The sequence below is a fragment of the Heliangelus exortis genome, chromosome 1 (assembly GCF_036169615.1).
Source record: "Heliangelus exortis chromosome 1, bHelExo1.hap1, whole genome shotgun sequence".
Lineage (NCBI taxonomy): Eukaryota > Metazoa > Chordata > Aves > Apodiformes > Trochilidae > Heliangelus > Heliangelus exortis.
In genome coordinates, this window is record NC_092422.1 from 177,884,996 (window position 1) to 177,904,224 (window position 19,229).

At 36.6% G+C, this 19,229-nt stretch overlaps 1 protein-coding gene across 2 annotated transcripts in view; it reads right to left on the minus strand.

The window, feature by feature from the left end:
* Nucleotides 1–685: 685 nt before the first annotated feature.
* The window catches only part of MOV10L1 (Mov10 like RNA helicase 1), a 28,527-nt gene continuing 9,983 nt past the window's right edge, over nt 686–19,229 (minus strand). The window contains exons 8-27 of one of the 2 annotated variants that reach the window (XM_071733806.1): nt 18,915–19,107; nt 16,847–17,041; nt 16,046–16,160; nt 14,610–14,787; nt 13,935–14,005; nt 13,471–13,562; nt 12,834–12,892; nt 12,229–12,329; nt 12,047–12,143; nt 10,836–11,014; nt 10,281–10,427; nt 9,468–9,589; nt 8,574–8,673; nt 7,964–8,128; nt 6,457–6,630; nt 5,528–5,677; nt 3,471–3,578; nt 2,122–2,259; nt 1,271–1,362; nt 686–758 (exon numbers count right to left, since the gene is read on the minus strand). In XM_071733806.1, the coding sequence (XP_071589907.1) occupies nt 749–758; nt 1,271–1,362; nt 2,122–2,259; nt 3,471–3,578; nt 5,528–5,677; nt 6,457–6,630; nt 7,964–8,128; nt 8,574–8,673; nt 9,468–9,589; nt 10,281–10,427; nt 10,836–11,014; nt 12,047–12,143; nt 12,229–12,329; nt 12,834–12,892; nt 13,471–13,562; nt 13,935–14,005; nt 14,610–14,787; nt 16,046–16,160; nt 16,847–17,041; nt 18,915–19,107 (2,486 nt within the window). In that variant the 3' untranslated portion in view covers nt 686–748. Of the gene's footprint in view, nt 759–1,264; nt 1,363–2,121; nt 2,260–3,470; nt 3,579–5,527; nt 5,678–6,456; nt 6,631–7,963; nt 8,129–8,573; nt 8,674–9,467; nt 9,590–10,280; nt 10,428–10,835; nt 11,015–12,046; nt 12,162–12,228; nt 12,330–12,833; nt 12,893–13,470; nt 13,563–13,934; nt 14,006–14,609; nt 14,788–16,045; nt 16,161–16,846; nt 17,042–18,914; nt 19,108–19,229 lie in introns of those variants that run through there. The other variant, XM_071733805.1, reaches the window with a different exon arrangement.

Genomic DNA, 19,229 nt, shown 5'->3' on the forward strand with positions numbered 1-19,229 from the left:
TTTGCCAAAACAAACCAGGATACTTTATTCTACAGTATATTTGGAGAAACACAAACCAGTTTTAATTTGCTTCCTCACTTTTTTTTTTTTTGTTAACAAACCATTTGAGACATTATGCTGACATACACCACAGCAGAAAGCAGGAGTGCAGTGGAAAGCTGAGAAAATCCCATGTGATCCCAGCTGAATATATAAAAGTACTAAAAACTGGAAGTAGTGTTTTTAAGCATGCTTGGCTTAAGATACTCAACATCATTCCAGTTCACATGGTGGATATATTACTGTAACACTCCCATAACAGAATTTCAAAGCACATATATATTGTTTGGGTTGGTCCACTTTTAGGAAGCACAAAAACAATCTGAGAAGATTGAAACACTGAACAAATTATAGAATAAGGAAAAGCTAAGTCAGAGCACATGAATATTCCTTCTTCTGCAGCTTGGAGGATTCATGAATACTGTTCTACATTCAGCCATACTGTTCCATGTAGAGGCATAAAGTCACATACATTTTAAACAGAAAAGCAAGTAAGTTCCCAGTACTCTTTTATAGTGCTGAATTTCAACTTTTTCACTTCTTACAAAAAAGTGTTAGAAATCCTGTTTGGAGAAACTTCAAATCATTTCAGAAAATGTTCCTTTCCCCGAGGACAAAAGGTGACAGATTTGTTCAGGACAGAATTTCTGTTAAGTACTCTTAGTTTCAAAACAGATGAAGACTGAATGAACCTTCAACACTGAAAAAACTACTCACACCTGTCAATTAAAGAGAATAAGATAAAATTTTGCTCAGCTTCCATGAAAATTTCAATTTAAAACAAAAACAAAACAAAAAGTTTCATCTGGTAGATAATATCCACTGAACAGTGTATTACATGTTCTCAGATGGGACATGTTTAAATCAAATCTTCAAGCAAATTTCTTTCATTACAATAAAATTACCTTAAGTATTTCTCCTATGCCTCCCTCTCTCCCCCCAGTCCTCACATTCTCATGGTCATCAAATACATAATACATTATTTGGGGATATGTAAAATACCACAGTCAAAGACAGCTGATTTATTTAATGTTCAGATTCTTCTTATGGGGTAGGGGAAAAATATGGTTACATTGCATGTTATGTTTGCAGTACTTAAGAACTGAAAAATCAAACCCTACTATGATATCACAGGTTGTTGTATTTATTAGTCTTTCAAATGATAAGAGCTTTAGAAGTATTGTAAGCTGATCCATATTTAGTAAGGCTCAAGTGAAGATCAAACACTCACTTCTGCAGACTTTCCAGCTCTGCAGGCAGGTCACAGCCTACGTAAACTCTGTTCATTACACAGTACTCTAATAGTGCACAAAAGCAGGGATCCTGCAAGAGAGGATTAATGTTTGATTTCAATCATGCTGCTCTGAAATGGATTTTAAAACAAATTAACATGACACATGAATGCAGGAGATTCAAGAGAACCTTTTCCAGAAACAGAACTCTCCAAATGGTGCAAGCATGGTGTAAAATGGGATAAAGATGCCTACAGCTCCTGTAAGTTACATTTGATGCATGCAGGTGTGGGGAGATTAAACCTTCTTGTCAGACCATTTCTAAAATGCTGCTATCCTTATCCAGAAAGTTAGAGATAAGATCTCATCAGATATTAAGAAACCCTCACCTTACTCCTATGGAAGGACCACACAGGAAGAAACCTCCTCCCCAGCAGGCTGTTGCATTCACTGGGAAACAATCACTTCTACTGCTCTCCATTTTAAAAAGTGAAGCAATTGCATTTTGGGAAGAATCTGATTACCTAACATTACTCAGAACATGTTTACTGAACTTGCAGGCTGCTGAAGAACTTCAGCATTCAGATTCTGACCTCCTCTAGAGAGAAAAAGTAGGTAGGAGCCTCCATGCACAAATCAGCAGCACAATTTCCTTTTTTACTGAGTGGGTGCCTCAACTGTCCATATTTATAGAAGCCCACAGAGTTCAGATATTCCAAATGCAGACTGAAGACAATGTACCAATTCTTAACATAATCTGATGCTCCCTCACACCAGATGAACTACCCAAATAATTCATTTACTGTGGCAAATACCATATGGAATTAAAAAATTCAAACACAAAACTTACTTTCACAAGAACATGAGGATTTCCCACAACAATCAGCAAAGCTTTTGCTCTAGTAATTGCTACATTAAATCTCTTTGGGTTAGACAGAAAGCCCAAACAGTATTTGTCATCATCAAATAAGTCTTCAGTAGATCGCACCTAAAATTAATGATAGATAATTTTAGAATAATGAGAAAAGAATGTACCTAGCCATAGTGTAACTTCAACAAAATACTTGCTTATGGCAGCAATCCACAGCTCAGAGTCAGCAATGTCCAAGTTAGCTTCATAATCCAATTTTCATCTAGCTATTTCCCATCAATGGCTTTCCCACAGGTCTGTTCTCCAACAGGCTGCTAATGCAGCCTCTGCAATTTTAAGAGAACAGTGTTCTGTTTCTATTTTAGCATCAGAACTATCCACTGTAATTTGGAGCACAAGATACCAAAACTGCTTCCTAAAACCCAGTGATTTTAACTTTTCAGAGAAGAAATGCTGCTGGTATTCCAGTTCTTACAGTTGAATGACAATTCACAGTGTGTCTTTCTGCAAGATTTCTTCAGTGGTCTCATCAGTCTGCTTTGATTTAGCTTGGAAAAAACATCCAAAGCAAGTACTGTGCTCTAACAATGAGCAAGTAGTGTGCTCATTAAATTTTCACCTGCATCTATTTCATCTATATTTGAATCTATCTTTGATAAAAGAAAATTTTTGTGACCTAGATAAATGAACTCTTATAAAGAGAAGCATAGTACAGAGACAGAACTACTTTAAGAGTTATGCAATGCTGGATTGAAAAGCTATGGTATGATGCAGAACAAAGAAAGCAAGTATAGTACCACTGCCCTCAGGAAAAAAAAAAAAACCAAAAAAAAAAACCAAGGAAGAAAATCCCATAAAGTCTTTCCCCAAGCCATAAAAAAAACCTCCCAAAAGCAACTGGGAAGTATACCATCAAGTGATGATTCTCAAACAAAAGGTGAAAAATAATCCAAGAACCTACAGCAACATTTATGAGTCAAAGAGCAATTTCTTTCTTTTTAATACTGGGATTTACACAGTTGTCTTCAATGTAAATAATGCATTCAGTTTCCAATCTCCCTATGCACATTAAAGTGAAAGGTAAATTATCCACATGAAACTCAAAATTAAATTCAGCATAGGTATCTACAAAGGTTTTAAGGTTCACCTCAAAATCAGTTTCCATGCACTTAAAAATAAGCTCTGTTTTCCAATACTGTGAGAGACTGACAAAAATTGAGCTTTACAATTTTTATTTTTGATTTCTAAAAGCCCTGTACCAAAAGGAAACACAGAGACTTAGACCCACACACAAAATCTCTCCACAGGACCACAACAAATATACATACTGTTGATAAGATGATGGCCATGTACTCCTGTCCTTGAAACTCTTCCACTGTGCCAACTTTAATGTCTGCCAAATCAATACTTCTTAGAAGAAATCTAATTTTTTCCACCTTAAAAAAAAAAGTATTTGAAGTTGGTTTTTTTTCACATTTAAAAGTGAATTACTTCAACACTGATTACATACTGCATATACAAGTATGTGAATTAACACTGAGATGTCACAGGGGATGCCTCCACCAAGCATCATTCACTAATAAGGTTTTGAAGTAAGACTTTTTCTGAGAAGTATCACACAAATTAGAAGGTACTCAGTACTGTTACTTAAACAGAAATCAACAGATTTTATTAAACCAGATTTTAACAAGAACTTAGATCCATAAACCCTCTTCTCCCAATGTGCATTGTATCAAACAGATGTAGCAGGGCAAGCAGCTTCCCTCAGCCCCTTAAGAATTCCACTCCTGCTTTCCAGCTGCATCATGCAGAATGAAAGACAGAGGGGAGATGTGACCTGAAGTATGCTCCCAAAACCAGAAAGAAGGACCCTCAAGCACTGCAATGCTTGTACGTGTGGGATGCTGCTTGGAGACTCTCTCAAGTGCTACAAGAAACTTACCAGGAAATCATGCCTAGCTAAGCTGAAGATTAGTGTCAATGACAAGTGTCTGGTCAGCATTCCTGCAATGCAAGGTGACCTTCAGGAAGGGGACATAGAATCATAGAATTGGCTGGGTTGGAAGGGACCTCTGAGATCATCAAGTCCAACCCTTGATCCACTACCGCTGCAGTTACCAGACCATGGCACTGAGTGCCACATCCAGTCTCTTTTTAAATATCTCCAGGGATGGAGAATCCACCACTTCCCGGGGCAGCCCATTCCAATGCTTGATCACCCTCTCAGTAAAGAAATTCTTTCTAATGTCCAACCTGAACCTCCCCCGGCACAACTTAAGACCATGCCCTCTTGTCTTGCTGAGGGTTGCCTGGGAAAAGAGACCAACCCCCACCTGGCTACAACCTCCTTTCAGGGAGTTGTAGAGAGTGATGAGGTCTCCTCTGAGCCTCCTCTTCTCCAGGCTGAACAGCCCCAGCTCCCTCAGCCTCTCCTCGTAGGATCTGACTATTACATGTCTTGCATCATAGGCAGATGGAGGACACAATCATATTAAATCATGTGAAATGTGTAAGGGAGTACCAAGAGGATCAGTCACATCATTATATGTAAATATTTGAAAAATAAATAGTAACTGTAAAGACCAGCAGGTGCATACACCTGACTACTAGGACCAGTGCAGGAAAAGCTGTCATTTACAAGAGATCTCTTCCAAAGAGGTTGGTCTTTTCTACACACCTCAGTGTTTTCCTCAACCCATGCATGCAGTGCCATGAGGATTGAGATTGAGCACCAAGAAAACCCATGTGCACACTGTCCACGGAATCCTCCGGAAAACAGAGCTATCTTTTTAAAATGAAAGCAAACTTCACATACTTAACAGGCATGAATACAAAGTTTCAAAAAATAAAGCACAGCTTTTGAAATTGACATTGAGCACTCTCTAGAGGTTTCAGTAGCAGCACAAACAAGTTTGACTACAGGACAGCTAAGAAGTCTCAGTTCCTCTAGTTTTCCCAAAGCCAAACAAGGTGACATGCCACCTACTTCACTGTATTTCCCTTTTGTTTCACTTCCCAGCATAGAGTGTGACAGAATCAGACTGCTGCTCCAGCTGCTGCATAATGAAATTCTTGACTCGGACTCTTTACACTCTAAACAACTGAAAATCTGCTTCTGTCTCCAAAACTTCAAGATCTCTCCTTAATACTTTCCTGATTCTTAAAATTAAAAAAAAAAAAAAAAGTGTAGAATGCCATTACTGCTGCCTTTCTCTAGGTTTAGATATCAATGGAAACATCATTAATGACTGATAATACACCACGTGATATGACAGCCAACAGTGAAGTTTGGAGATATGCCTCTCTGCTTTAAGAAACCACAGCCACAATGTAAAACCCCAAGATGAAATGCACCAACTCTGAAGCTCTGAGACAAGAGTTATACCTGTTTACGATACGGTGTGATCACCCCAATGTCAGTCACTGGCACTGCAGCATTCTCATTCTTAGAAAGGTGGCAACAGTACTGCATTACTTGGACTGCCTCAGTTGGATTAAACCATGAAGGGCTGTGACCTTCACGTGTTTCAGTGCCCTGTGTTAGGGGAGATTATAGGATGATGACAATGTGAGAGATGACTATTTATTGACAGATTACTCTTTTACATCCTAAATGCAAAGAAATAATAACATTATATACAGTTTCTCTTCTCTGCTACACACCTTTTCCAGTGAACAAGCATCACCTAATATTTTTTTTTTGTATGCTGAAGAATTTGACAACAGTACTTCATTAAAAAAAAAAAGGAGTAAAAACATCAACTCAGATGTTGTAAAAACATCAACTCAGAATAACAGGTGTTAGCAAGTTGGTATCTTGCTTTTGTGCAGACTATGAGTTTCAAAACCAAGCCTCTGCAAGCAGTGGATATGATCACTTTTTAGTAACTTCATGGAACACTAAAGAAAAACTTTGGTAAAAGTACTAATTATCCCCTGCCTACAAAAGCCCTAATAATCATCTAGATTTAGAGGCTTGTATTCATTCTAATGTAGAAACTCTCATCAAAATCAGTCAAAAGGCAGATAACTGTAGCTCCATCTTGGTCAGTCTGCTACAATTTTAAATTTGTATCAAAATGTCTCCACAATACCCTCCAATTGTCAGCTGCTCAAATTCTTCGCAAACATTTGACTTCGGTATTTTTTCTAAAAAAGAAGTCAGGAAGTCACATTATTTGCAAAACAACATTCATTCTTTTTTTCATAGAATTTCCTTTCTAGAATTCATTCTAAAGAAAACTCCTCTAAAACTTAAGCAAACTTCTATCAGGCCTCCTGATTCATACTTTCACTAGGTAACATTTTACATACCCTTATTCCACGAAAAATCAAAGGAAATCCCTTCCTGGGCAATTTCCCCCAGTGCAACAAAGAAGTTACTACTGAAGCATCTGCACAAACTTCTAGCTCCTTTTGGTAAAACAATTTAGATGGCAAGGCAAGCAATGCAGAATGGGATCTGTAGTTCTTTACAAGCTTTGTGATCTGCAAAGAGAAAACCCAAAATTCATAATCGAAATAAGTAACTGTTCATCAGGCTCTATAGAATACAGCTCCCAAGTAGGTGCTACCTTCCATCCTCTAGCATTAAGATTTTCTGAAGCTGAGGAAGACCCATATTAAAGGCAAAAAGCTGCAGATGTGATTTTCTGTAAGTATAAATAAAACAATTTTTTTAAGGTCAATCTCTTTCCTCTCCAAAGAAGAAGAAAATAATAAAGAGACCCGAATGTATGTGATAGATTAATTGGTCATTCTCCAGCTTCTTAAGACATCTGGTCCACAGGCACATTCTCTTTTTTTGAGAGAATCAGATTCTTTCCATGGGGTTTCCATGGATGCAACTTCTTTTTTTGAGGAAATCTTGATGAGCAGAAAGGGAGCAACAGGACAGCTGATAGAAGCTGGCCTCAGAAACCAGAAATGTATTTGTCTTTAAATGAAAGAATGGCTTTAAGGAAGCACTTCAGTTAGTAATGATCAGTAAAATAAAATTCCTATAAAAAGACTAACATGATATTCAAGGCCAAGGGTATTCTTAAAGTCCTCATACTTCCTGCTCTCCCAGTATGCCAACTGCCCATAAGCACTGCATAAGGAACCATGTGAGCTTGCACTAACAGATTCTAGAAGGAAGTGACAGCTTTTTCATTAGGCTGAGCTCAGCCTCCACTGTTCCCCTTACTTCTGCCATCAGATTTCCTCCCTCCTGTACTTAACATCATCAGCTCGTCATCTTTTGCTCTCAGTTCAACTCTTCATAGTGTATGACTATGAGAATGGGAAAGCATCTTAGAAAGTTTAAATTCAGACCTAGATTTCAGATTTAAATAAATATTTAAAGCAGCTGAAACATCTGTGATTGTTTGTGCACTATGATAGCTCTGCCTCTTAACACAGACTTCAGGTACTTCACCTGAAGCTGTTCTTCAGAGGAAGAGGCAATAATAAACAGGAATAATTTCTTTTTTCCCTGTCCTGAAACATGTTTAAAAACCCTAAACTTATGGTAAATGTGGATAACAGAGAAGGTAATTTGAAGGCATTATTAGAAATTCTGCTTTATGCACAATATTTGACTTATTCTGCTTAAGAATAGAGAATCCCTCTAAAGAAGGGCTTTAAGAGGCTGGAGGGCTCAGCATCCTTGCTGTTCAGAGTATATATGCAAAATAATCAAGCTTTCCTAGAGAACTAATGCTCAAGCTACACTTAACACTAAGCATCAGGGAGCATAAAAGTGATAAGGGAACTGCAGGAACCACAGTTTCTCCTTTTTTGTCTTAGATTAGAAAATTAAAATTGTAGTTTTACTCACCAGCAAAGGATTATATGCTCCACAGGCACTGAAAGCATCCTCATCTCTCAGATATAGCTCTCTTGATGTCAGTCTTTCCAGCAAGGACATGTTTAATCCAAAATTTTGTGCAATGTTAGATTTTATTACTGGCCCTAGCTGCTTTGGATCTCCAACAAGAACTATCTGTATATGCAATTAAAAAAAACCATCTTGTATTAATACAGTTATTAAAAAAAAGTACTTTCAATAGCATAAACAACTTAGAATTCAGAATCCAAAGGTCAATTTATATCAAATATTCTGCTTTCCCCCAAACATCTAATCTGTATGCAAAGAAGGGCTAGGCCTAAGACAAAAGTACATTATTGTCTTAAAATAAGAAATACTATTTTTGACATCTTCCACACAATGAATCCTGTTCTACCAATGTAGGCTTCTTTTAGATATAAAATAACTTGTTTAAGAGTGGGAAATGGATACTGTGCATGAATGAAACTTACTACAAGTACTCAGAATTCCATACTCATTAATAGGAAATGGCTGCTTGGTGTTCTACATTCTTCATAAAAATAACAAAAGTAAATTAAAGCTTTTTTTTCCTTTCATTAATTGATGCTAAGAGAACTACCTGTGCATTAGATTCTGAAACCAATCCAATAGGAATCAGGGTCTCTGGCTCACTTGCTTGCCCTGCCTCATCCAGAATCACATGGGTGAAGTGTCCATGCCTAGAATTGAACAACATGAACCCCAAATTGGGCTGTTTTCAGATTAGTTCATTCTGCCACCCTGTGGTTGTCCTCAGCAATTCTGTTAACTTCCTTGTCAAGTGTTAGGCGACTCCACTCACACAGAGCAAAGATAGATATTTTCAAGATGGATTATAGAAAAAACAGACCAGTAACTTTAATTTGCTCCCTTTGATTTTGTTTACATACTGTGATATACACATTTCCTGATTATTTTAACTAAAGCATTGTTTATATCAAGATTAAGACACTTAGAATTTAAGTTTTAATTTTTCTCAAGTTCATTCAGTTATTTAACTAGAACAATGCACTTGTAGCAAAGATCATTCCCAGGCTTTGCTTCTACCAAACAGCTAGAGCCAGTTAGGCTTCAGAGTGTCTACAAAGTTAAAATCCTTATCAGAGGAAACTTCAGTTAAAAGCATTTGGCATGGTAGTTGTTTGCAGTTAGTAAAGGTGACTTGATAAAAACCAAACACAATATAATTTTTAGTGTAGCAATTAGCAAGGTCATTTCCAAGGCTCTTACTGGTAATGGAGAAGTTACTGTGTCAAAAACGTTTAACATTATTCAAGATAATTCTTAAGTATACCATGGAGAAAGTCTCTACTGAAACATTACTAAAACCAAGTGGTTTGCTAGAAGACAATTCCAAAAGAGAGGCACATGCAATAAACTGTATTAAAATAGCTCAAATTACAGTTCTTAGAGTATGCAAAAGCTCTGGGTTTTGTAGCACCCTGCTGTGACCTTCCTATCCACAGTACTCTACCGTATTCCTGTTTGATAAAACATTCCTGCACTGCTGCACGTGGTAATTATTATCCTGAACCATAATGCTTTCAGAACATCATCACCATCTTCGCAGTAAGGTTTCAGGGTATCATCTATTGTCTGCAGAAATATAAAGGTACTTTGTAAAAAAAAAATGCTGCTCTAAAACTAAACATTTTAATCTGAATAAAAAAGCCCACTGAAAACAGCTTGAGAAGCTGAGCAAAATACTAAGACCCATTCATACACCAAGATGAATTCTTCATTGTCTAAACAAAGTAGTTCAAATGCAAGACATCTGTGTTTTCTCTATTGTAAGGACCAAAATTGCACATATGGACTTTTCATACACAGATGTATGTAGATGAATATATACAAATATGTAATGTTCACACACAATGTGTGCATATTTATAAAGATGACAGCCCTAGTTGAATACTTTTCTGTATAATTAATCTTAATTTGGAGACAATAGCTTGATTTCAGTCAAAGATTTCAAGATTGGTTTGTAACTCAGAGCATATTACTACACTAGAAAACCTAAAAATCCTACTGATATGTACGTCCTGCTTGTGGAGTTGAGCACTGAAGGAAAAAGGTTAAGATTCTATCTTCATGTAACTAACCCAGGACTACGATCAACATTTTTCTGTTTATCTTCTGGAAAAGTTGCAGCTGTAAATTCATACCCTGGATCCTAAACAAGCCTAACCAGCGTGATAACCAGCGACAGTTATATCACTAAATCAGTACTTTTAAGATCAAAATATTAAAATGGAAATACTGACTTGCAGATATCTGTAATCTTTACCTCTGTTGACCTGAAGGTAGCATTAACTCTGACCATGGCTCCTGGTTTTAACATATTGCTTTGATGCAGCCGCAGGCAGATCAGATCTGTTGCAGCATTTGATGGTGCACAAACCAAAATTCTGCTGTCTGGTAGAGTGTAATGTATCTACATTAAAGAAGATGGACATGAAAAAAAAACTATTTAGAGAAGCAGCAGTACCTCAAAAGTGTCTGGTTTAAGTACTCACAAGCTACTGAGTATTCCCAAACTAAGTGCACTGACCTCAGAATTAATTAAAGGTTATTAGTTTACTGTGTATCTGTGCTTCATGAATATGTTACACACTACTGGAATCACATGTTTGACACTGTTCATTAAAGTTTTAAAGACAAGAAAACTAGAAAATAAATCATTCAGCAATCCTACTAAATCCATAAAGATCTTTCTTCTTTCTTAGGAAAATGTTTTTAAATTTTAAAACTCCTTGGGAAAAAAATATGATGGTACTTAGAAAATCACTTTTAGTGTTCCAACACTGAAAAGATTAGAGATGACTGATCTGTCATCCAATACCTGTAAAATAGCTTCAATTACTGTTACAGTTTTGCCAGTTCCTGGTGGTCCAAAGAGCACGTAAGGTGTTGGACGACACTGGCCACTCAGGATCCTTTTCACTGCCAGCTTCTGCTGCTCGTTCAGCCTAGGATTGAAAAATTCCCCAGCTCTCTGGTTAAGTGTCACAGTTTCACCACCTATGATCAAGATAAGCATATATTAAAACTTGACAAATATTTAGCATATATAGATGAAACCAGTTCCACTTCACATTAGGCTTCAAAAGCTTTTTATTTTCCGTATTTGGTAACAACTAATGGATTTTCCCAAAATTCTGATTTCACAGCATAGCATGCAAGAAATAAGTTAAATATTTTAGAAGTGTATTGTAATTTTAATAAGGCCAGAAAAGGACTAGAGTTACTTAACTCCACAATCTAAGAACTCTCTTCAGTAATTTTAGCATCAAGCTTGCTTTTTTGTCCTAGAAAAGCAAAACTTTTAGTAACTGGTACTTCAGGGACCAGTAGTAAATCATGACTTCTGCCTTTTTCTCTTAATCCTGTCTGAATTAGTCTAGCTTTAGCTTTCCAGAGCAGAATTTTATCAACCCTTGGGCAGAAGTGCATTCCAGGTAATTTGTTCCAATTTCTTTAGGCATCCTATTGTTACAAAGGGATAAAATCACTCTCTTTGGCAATTCAGTACAATGATATTTAAAGCCACACTTTCCAGAACACTGAGTGATAAAGGCTTTTTAGCATCCTGGGGAAAGTAGCTATCCAAAGGATAAGACAACCCCATAACAACTGGGAAATTTTGAACAAGACCAAGGTTTTTCAAGTAAACAACTGGGAAATTATAATTTGAGTATAAAATATATCACTAGATGTTTGCTGCCTCTTCCCTGGAAGTGTTCAAGGACAGTCTGGATGGGGCTTTGAGAAACCTGGTCTAGTGGAAAGTGTCCCCATCCATGGCAGAGGGGTTGGAATGACATGATCTTTGAACTCCCTTCAACACAAACCATTCTCTGATTATATGAACTGGAAATGTTTAAGTAAACCACAGAAAGACTCCAATAAATTTTTCTGCTAGTGTGGTTCAAGAATTTATCTTTAAAAGACAGAATATGAGGACTTCTCAAGTGTACCTTACTCAGCCCTGGTTTACTGAAGTGATTAAAATCCCAAACTGCCTACAACAGAATAGAATGTACTAAAGAATACCAAGCTGGCTTGTTTGTGCAGTTGCTCTCCCCACATCTGCTACGTTCACCTCCCCTGATGCCATGCCTTTTGTTTCTTTGTTCTGCATGTTTTTGACCTGAAAACAGCAAGTGAAGAGAAATTTATAACTTACCAATTTGAGTGGTATTCAGCATTTTAAGAAACATTTACAGAATAGATACTTTACTTGCCTGCTGGGAATATTTTTCAAGGCAATATTCATTATTATTCTGGGTCTTGATAGCTTGTGGTGATTGTAAGACAAGCCTTTCAGGAAATAACACTTAAAATTTAGAGGAGAAAGAGAAAGTAGAGAAGTTTTAAAGCCACACAAACACTTTGCATATTTCATTTACTACATTACTGCTGACATATCAGCAGCTGCCAAAATCATTCAAGTGGTAATGACCTCTGTGAAGTTCATATAGGTCGTTCTATTCAACTATGAAACTGGGAATTAGTGCTTTTTAATAAATACTGAGGTAACAAAACACTGCCACTTCATTTGCTATTATTGTAACAGTATGATTTCCACAGTTCTTATTGGCTCACACATTTCACAGATATTTGTTTCCACTGCTCTCTCCTATGACAGCCAATAGATAAAGTAATTCTGATGACACCTATTCTAGATTCAAATTAAAAAAAAAAAAAAAAAAGAGGGGGGGGAAAAATACAGCAAACTCCTCCAAGACTAAACTGCAATACATTCTTCTCAGTATACCCTGATGTAAAACCAATAGAAACCACAAAGTCCTCTGGCCAGCTTAAGCCAACTGAAGTGTACCTTTTTCACCCAGGTAGACAGCTTGCTCAACTGCCAACTGGCATCTCCTGCTGGTAATCCTGTTCTCAGAAGAAAAATTCTTAGATTAAAGTAAAAGCTTGCATTTCTATAAACTACAACAACACACACCAACAAGGTATCTAGTACTTTTAAAATGGGAGTTTCATACAAAAGTGGCTTTTTTTTTCTGCAGGAGTGCTGATCAACAGCTTTGCTGTGCATAATATTGATACATCTATACTCTAAGTCTTCAGTGAGAAAAAGTTGCAGACTGGTGTTACAGACTTACAGTCTTTCAAAGAAGTTTTCTGCACAGCTGATTTTACACATTAAGCAACTCTACACAGACAATAAAAAAATCTGCAAAAATTTTTTGCATATTAACATAGGTTTCTTTTTAAATGAAAAAATCTCCAAACAAAAATACTGCCCCTCATCCTCCCCAGCACTTCACTACACTGGTGCACTGGACATTGGTGCAACCACTTAGACATGCTTAAGACAAAATTCTTTGCATATTGTGACTACAGTTCCAGTTTTTTATTAACAGATGTAGCAAAGGCATGCTGAGTGATTTGAAAAATCACTTTTCTAAAGGAATTATTAAATGCAGCTTTGTATAAACCTATAAAAATACCTGCTATGAACGAATTCTACATCCATGGGTTCCAAGCTGTAAGCCTGTTCAAAGTCTGCATTACATTTAAGGATAACATCTTCATTACATATCTGTTGCAAAGATTAAAAAGGTCAGTTGACAGACGAAAGTTTAATACTTTAAACAAAGAAACATCTTTGAAAGCACAGAACCTTCCATTTATTTGGTCCAAAAACTACACCTATATTTACCTTCTATCAACATATTGTATATCTAGATTGTGTTATGAGTGCTTTCAGAGCAGGTAAAGATTATAATCTAGGAACAATAGGGATGCCAAAGTCTTAAAAAAAATCCAATTAAAATTACAGAATCACCACTCAGAATGCGTATAAAACAAGTCTAGCTTCCCAAAGGTCATATTAAACTTCTTGGTAAATTGCCAGCTTCCCACTGAAACCCGTGGACCACAGTATTTTTAACAGGAGATACATCTTGCTTACCTCAGTAATATAGGCAATGTACTCTATTATGTGGTTAGAGTAGACCTGACTTTTCAGTATCACCTTATCACCTATTTTTGAACAAAGTAAAAAGGCAATGTACTGTTACACACCATAGCAAAAATCTCTCCACAGCACTTAATTTCTCTTTTGCATGGTTAAACTAAGAATTTTCAGGATGCTATATGTTAAATAACTTCAGCAAAGGTGCTCTGTGAACTCCTATTCTGAAATACCATATGCAGTTGTTTATTACATTTTAAAAGACACTTTATACTGATACCATAAGACAACACCTCCTGAAAACATTGTTATATTGAGCTTCCAAATTTAATTTCAACTACTTTCCCAGCTTTTGCTTTTAATACACCTACTCTAAGTTATTACTACACTGCAGTTTTTTTTACTGAAATCCCCACCAATTTTTGATTGTGAAAAATCCTAATGTATCAGAACGTGCATTAGAACAGGCACTTGCAATGCTGCTTCAAACAGCAGCCTCTGTAAGACTCATGCTGACACACTAACAGTGCAGTTCACCTGTCTAGTAGGTTAGGTTAATAACTTTGTTCAGATATGTTAAAGAGTTCTTTCAACACATGAAATGCAACAGAGTTTACACTGCACTGAAAATACTGGTTATGATATTTGTCTTTATCTCACATTAGTAACTACCTGGAAAGAGGCGAGGTCTGCCCTCTTCCACTCCTGGCACTTCCAACACTAACAAGTTCCCATTCCTTTTCAAAGTAACTCCACTCATGTTAAAGCCTTTTATCTCCATTTCTGCAAAGATCTCTTCAAGCCACAAAAGAGTGGAAAAGCGTGCTCTGTAATTATCTAGATTAAGATGCTGAAAAACAGAACAGTATACTGTTACAACATTACTGCTGTAACTTCCACACTTAAGATATAGAACCCCCTCACCTTAATATTATACAAAACACCTCTTAATTAAGACAGAGTGCACAACAACATGGTTGCCATCTAAGGCACCTAAACACATGTATTTATACACTAGCTAATAGTTTTAATTCCTTCAGTAGTCAAAGCAGAATTAGAGCCCTTGGAGCTCAGATACAATAGCCAGTCAGCTTAAGGAATTAACACCACATCTCTCCCTACTACACTGGCAGTTTCAACATCTGAATTCAGAGAGTCTACAAAAATTGAATTCTATGCTCAGCAATCCCAGAAAGCATAAAATCTAAGTACACTGGTCAGAAACCGGTGAAATGATGGAGTCCTGCCAGTCTTGGCTCTGGGTGGTGATTATACAACTTATACAAAGATGCAAGAACCTGAACTTTCTCCCTCAGAGCATCTCACTGAAGAGGTATTCTCCAACAGTACAAAGCTCTGTCTAAATGATGACTGAGGGCACAGAATGCTTTCTATTTAATATCTTCTCACACAAATACAAGGTGAACGAGCAGGTTTTTCTGGAGCAGGCTTAAAACAGTCATAGGGACCAGAAAGAACTTAAAATGTAATTTAAAAAAGGTTACCCTTAATGGAAGGCTTTCAGTATAAAATTATTTCAAACACTACCAAGTTTTATCTTCTTTTTGAGAGAGGATCACTAATCTGCTATCATAATGCTGTGACCTCAGTTTTTGAGCAAGCTCTTTAGCATGCAGGTTTTCAAAAAATGTAAAGGGTTAAATATCAGAGCAAGTTTACAAATCCTTAAAGTCAAATCCTTAAAGAATTTTGCTTTTATTTGCTGTGAAACAGCTGCTGAACTATTCTAACGCCCTAAAAATCCCTTTCCAATGATGCCTAAAAAGTGAGAGTAAAGAAAAATCCTTCAGCTTCCGTAATACCTCTTGCCTACACTTCTACTCCTCTGGAAAATTTTTTACATTTACCCTTTTGTGCTCTTGTAAACTTGGATTCTGTGACATAGTGAAACCCACCGAAGTGGCAAGATACAAACTAAAGCATTGGTGACAATATATATCTTTATATCTTTTTAAAATATTTTAATATCTTTTTTACTTATATCTTTTATTACACCAAGGGCTACACATTTTTGCTACATTAAGGCTAGTTTAAGCAAACACGCTCACATAAAATATATTTTATTAAATAAACCTACACCTGCATACCTCTGCTAGGAGAGGCTGAAATCTCAGTATGTCCAACTTCTGATCCACACATTTTCTTAACTCATCTGGTATGGTATAATGCGGGAGAAAGCTTGGCAACTGCCTTCTGCGACTCCTACAACAAAAATGTACAATGTATCATTTAGCTTCCTGGAATAATACACATGATTATCAGTTAATTAAAGTGCCACACCAAGGCACACATACACAACAGACCCAATGATTCCTTCAAAGTGATGATTGAGCGTTTTGCTCTACTGTGAAGAAAGGTAAGTGTTCCAGTTACAGATTATTTGAAACACTGGTTGTCTGCTTTTGCAGTTTAGGGATATTTTTATCACTACACTGTTAATTATAATGGAAGGTTACTTGCAAAAGGGAAAGTTCTGAATGAAAGACGTGAAACACTCATCTGGTATAGATGTCAAAGCTACTTGTGGAGTTAAATGTTTTTTTGAGATGATAAACTTATTTTCCATGTTTTTTCTTAATATAGAAAATGGAATCAATAGTAAGACAATTTTTCTATAGATTACTATCCAACATTCTTTATCTCATTTATCACCACATTATATAGTAGAAAGATCTTCTGCTTGATGAATCTACAAAGAAATCAAGCAGTTCATTACAAAGAAAATCAATCTCTTCTACCACCAACATCCACAGTTACCTTGTTTACAACACACACATACAAACATGGATAGACTCTCCCAGCCTCCCATTTTTTTTGTCAGCACCACAGAAGACATACATCAGTACCAAATCAATGTTGGGGATTTTTTTTTCTCTAATTTGCAGTACCTTCTGTATGTAGGGACAACCACTGTTGTCCTCCTTGGCTGAGGTTCAGGAATAATTTTAGTCTTTCTTGGGGAAAATGGTTGCCCAGGTGCTATTAGCAATTCTTCTTCATTTGTTACGGTTGCTTCAATACAGCGTCCAACAGTAAAATCAGAAAAACCAAGCAACAGGAGTTCTTTACTGTATCCAGGATTTCTTCAATCAAGCAGAAGTTATGTTCTTAAAACCATTATGTTCAACTTTATCTTTCCCATACATAAGCATTTTAAAAAAAATTTTAGGTACTTATTTCAGTAGCATACAAGAACTGCTAACTTAGGGTAACTCCTCACACTTCACGCTCCAAGTTCAATCCAAGTATCATAAATAATTAAAATGAGTAAAAATCTCAACCTCCCAATTAATTAAAAAACTTAAGTAAAGGGTAAAATCCCTCCCCTCACATACTAGGTACAGAATTCATATTTTTGTCACAAGGAACACCTTGGAATTAATATTACTGACAAGGATTAGCCAAATATTTCCATCAGAGGAACCTGAAATGTGCCCCATTGCTGCCTGCAACACCAGCTTAGCTCCACCTTGATTAAGGCTTGATTTAAGGCTAAGAACATCCTTGACTGCAAGCATATCAAGTAGGGAAGTAGAAAAGACCCCTCAGATGTGTAAGCAGTGCTCAGGAACACAGGAAGCAACAGAGGGGAGCAATACCAGAGGGAGTGGTTTCTTCAGAGCAGTTCCTAAGGAAGTTCCTGTCTTAAGCTGAAACATTTTAGCAGACACCATCTGCTTTGAAATCCCTTAATGAACTCATCCCAGCACAACCCAGCAGTTCTCTCTTTGCCACTGACTGCACAGTTCAACACTATTATCACATCCCTAAAACAAATGTATCCCAGATGGATTCTAGCTTTCTCCAGTACACTTTTCATGCCAACTAACACTACCTGCTCAGGTTAAGGTTATAGCCTGGTTTTCTCTAGTGAAAACTAGCTTGGTGCAGACACTGAACTCTTCATATTTATGGTCTCTGTTTTCAGTCTCTGTTGTCTGCGGACAGCAAGCACTTGTTACCTTCATGCTGCAGCCTCCCATGGAGTTTTGTGTGGATAGTTCTGTATTATTCAAAGAGTATCAGACATTGTGGCATTTACAGATCTACAGTCAAAAACAGACTGTTCCTTCTACAAATACCTATATCAAAAGGCCAGCCATGCCTGCAGTTTATCTTTCAAACTGCAGTCAAATCATCCTCCAAAGAAATCTTCTACCCCACGTTTCACTGTTTAAATTAGTAAAAGAAGTAGTGTTTAAGTCAATGCAGTTACTTTGATGAATTAAACCATTTGACCTTGTGTTCTCCTGTCCAACTTTTAAATTGTGATCATAATAATCAATGGGTTGTGGTACTCAAGCCATCCAGTATGAGGCTTGTACCTGTATTCTGAAATCTGCTTTTTATTCTCAATTAAGTCTGTGAAATATTTTGTAGTGATTTTTTTTCCCCTCAAGGGTTTTCTAAGATCTGCAAACCACTTCCTCTATATATTATACCTGCAAGGAAGAACATATTTAAAAAATTTTATTTTTAATATTTCAGCATGGATAATGAGCATTTAATATCACAAGACAGGGAGGTTTGTAATCAAGGCATGTAGCAACATGAATATGATGTCAGGGTACTGAGACTGAAAAAAATGTATCAGACATAACACAAACATTTCCAGGAAATATTCATTAGCTTTAGTGCTCATAGAACAATGGGTTTCCTGAAAAGAATATAACCAGCTGCAGGCACCATCTTAATCTTACTGCCTTTTTTAAGAGAAGATGTCTACTCCCACTATATTTCTTCATTTACCACTGGAATTTTCTTTTGAAAAAAATTGGAATTCATCATTAAAGTTCTAATTACTTTCAAGGTCTAATATGTTTCCACATAATTTGCTAATATGTACTGGCACGTCCTCCACCAAAAAGAACTGTGCCCAGAATAAGGGAATCATTAAGTCATTATCATGACTTGTTTCTATTGTACCAGTCAGAACCAATGGAAATAAATACTTACACAGCTGTGCATATGATTATTATGAATGTTTTTCCACCTGGTGGTATGACAATTTCTTCAGTAATACTGACATGCTTTATTGGTTGCTCCACATCTTCTCTTTGCTCGTTGTCTCCATTATGGAGAATTTCATCTTTCACAAAGGAAAAGTCCTCTTCTCTCCTTGATAAATTTGTATCCTGAGAATTAAGTCCTGATTATAATAATAATAACAGATTATAATAAACTCTGTTACCACAATTACTACTGCTTGTATATGCAAATATTCTCAAACAAACCTACAGGTCTTTGGAGGAGTTAACATTCAGCATACAA